The 855-nt window shown below is 65.1% G+C and overlaps 1 protein-coding gene across 1 annotated transcript in view; it reads right to left on the bottom strand.

Annotated features, from left to right (window-relative positions):
- Nucleotides 1-278: 278 nt before the first annotated feature.
- Nucleotides 279-855, bottom strand: part of CHLNCDRAFT_133572 (expressed protein) — a gene marked incomplete at both ends in the record, with an annotated part of 5,794 nt that continues 5,217 nt past the window's right edge. The window contains 2 exons of the mRNA XM_005851865.1: nt 279-383; nt 493-735. Of these exons, the coding sequence (XP_005851927.1) occupies nt 279-383; nt 493-735 (348 nt within the window). The remainder of the gene's footprint in view (nt 384-492; nt 736-855) is intronic.

Raw genomic sequence — 855 nt, 5'->3', positions numbered from 1 at the left:
ATTTTCTGGGCCTGCTGAGTGCGACGGGGGCGAGCTGGCGGTCTTCTTGTTGCGATGGATTCATTGATATTACACTCTGCCAGCGCAATGCAACCATAAACTGCACTCTGGCGGCCAGGCAGTGGGCGGCGCTGCCGTGCGGCACATAGCAGCCACCTGGCCCAGAGATCCACGGGTGGGTGGGCCGGGCTGGTGAAGGTAGCGGCCAGTCAGCCAGCCTAATGGATTCCCTCGCCCCGCGTACAAGTTGTCGGCGGCAAGGCCAACCAGGCTCACCGTCAGCTGCTCTCCGGCTTGGCCGGCAGGCCAAGCATTTGACGCACCGATTCTGCCTTGTCTGAGCGGCCCAGGCAAGCAAAGCTCTTCTTCCTTGCCTTGCCCACCTGCAACAGCAGGGCAGCATCGGCAACACAGCACTGAGAGGCTTGGCAACCAACCCTTGCGGCCCTACCAATCCCCCCAGCCAACCGCGCCGCGCATGCAACCCCGCACCTGCCGTGCCTCCAGGCACTGGTCCACCAGCTTGGCCGCCTGGATGGGGGTGCACTGCTCCCTCTTCGCCACCTCCTCCACCAGCTGCATCGCCCTCACAAACTGGTGCCAGGTCCTGCGTCGGCCTGACCGCCATGACTGTTGCGGGCCCAGCTCGCCGCGCTGGCTGGCCTGCTCCTGCTCTTCCTCCCTGTCCTTCCACGCCGGGTAGCCGTTGTGGCCCTCATAGTACAGGGTGGCGGCCTGCATGCAAGGTTCAAAGAAGGGAAGAGTTGCTCACAGGGCAGGTGCGGCAGCGCCAACGGCATCGGCTGCCGCAGCGCAGCGGCAGCAGGGCGGGCGGCACAGGCTTACCCATGTGGC

Source organism: Chlorella variabilis (assembly GCF_000147415.1).
Source record: "Chlorella variabilis unplaced genomic scaffold CHLNCscaffold_1, whole genome shotgun sequence".
In the NCBI taxonomy this organism is placed as follows: domain Eukaryota; kingdom Viridiplantae; phylum Chlorophyta; class Trebouxiophyceae; order Chlorellales; family Chlorellaceae; genus Chlorella; species Chlorella variabilis.
Note: the sequence above shows the minus strand (reverse complement) of the source record. Positions and strands in the feature narration are given on the sequence as shown.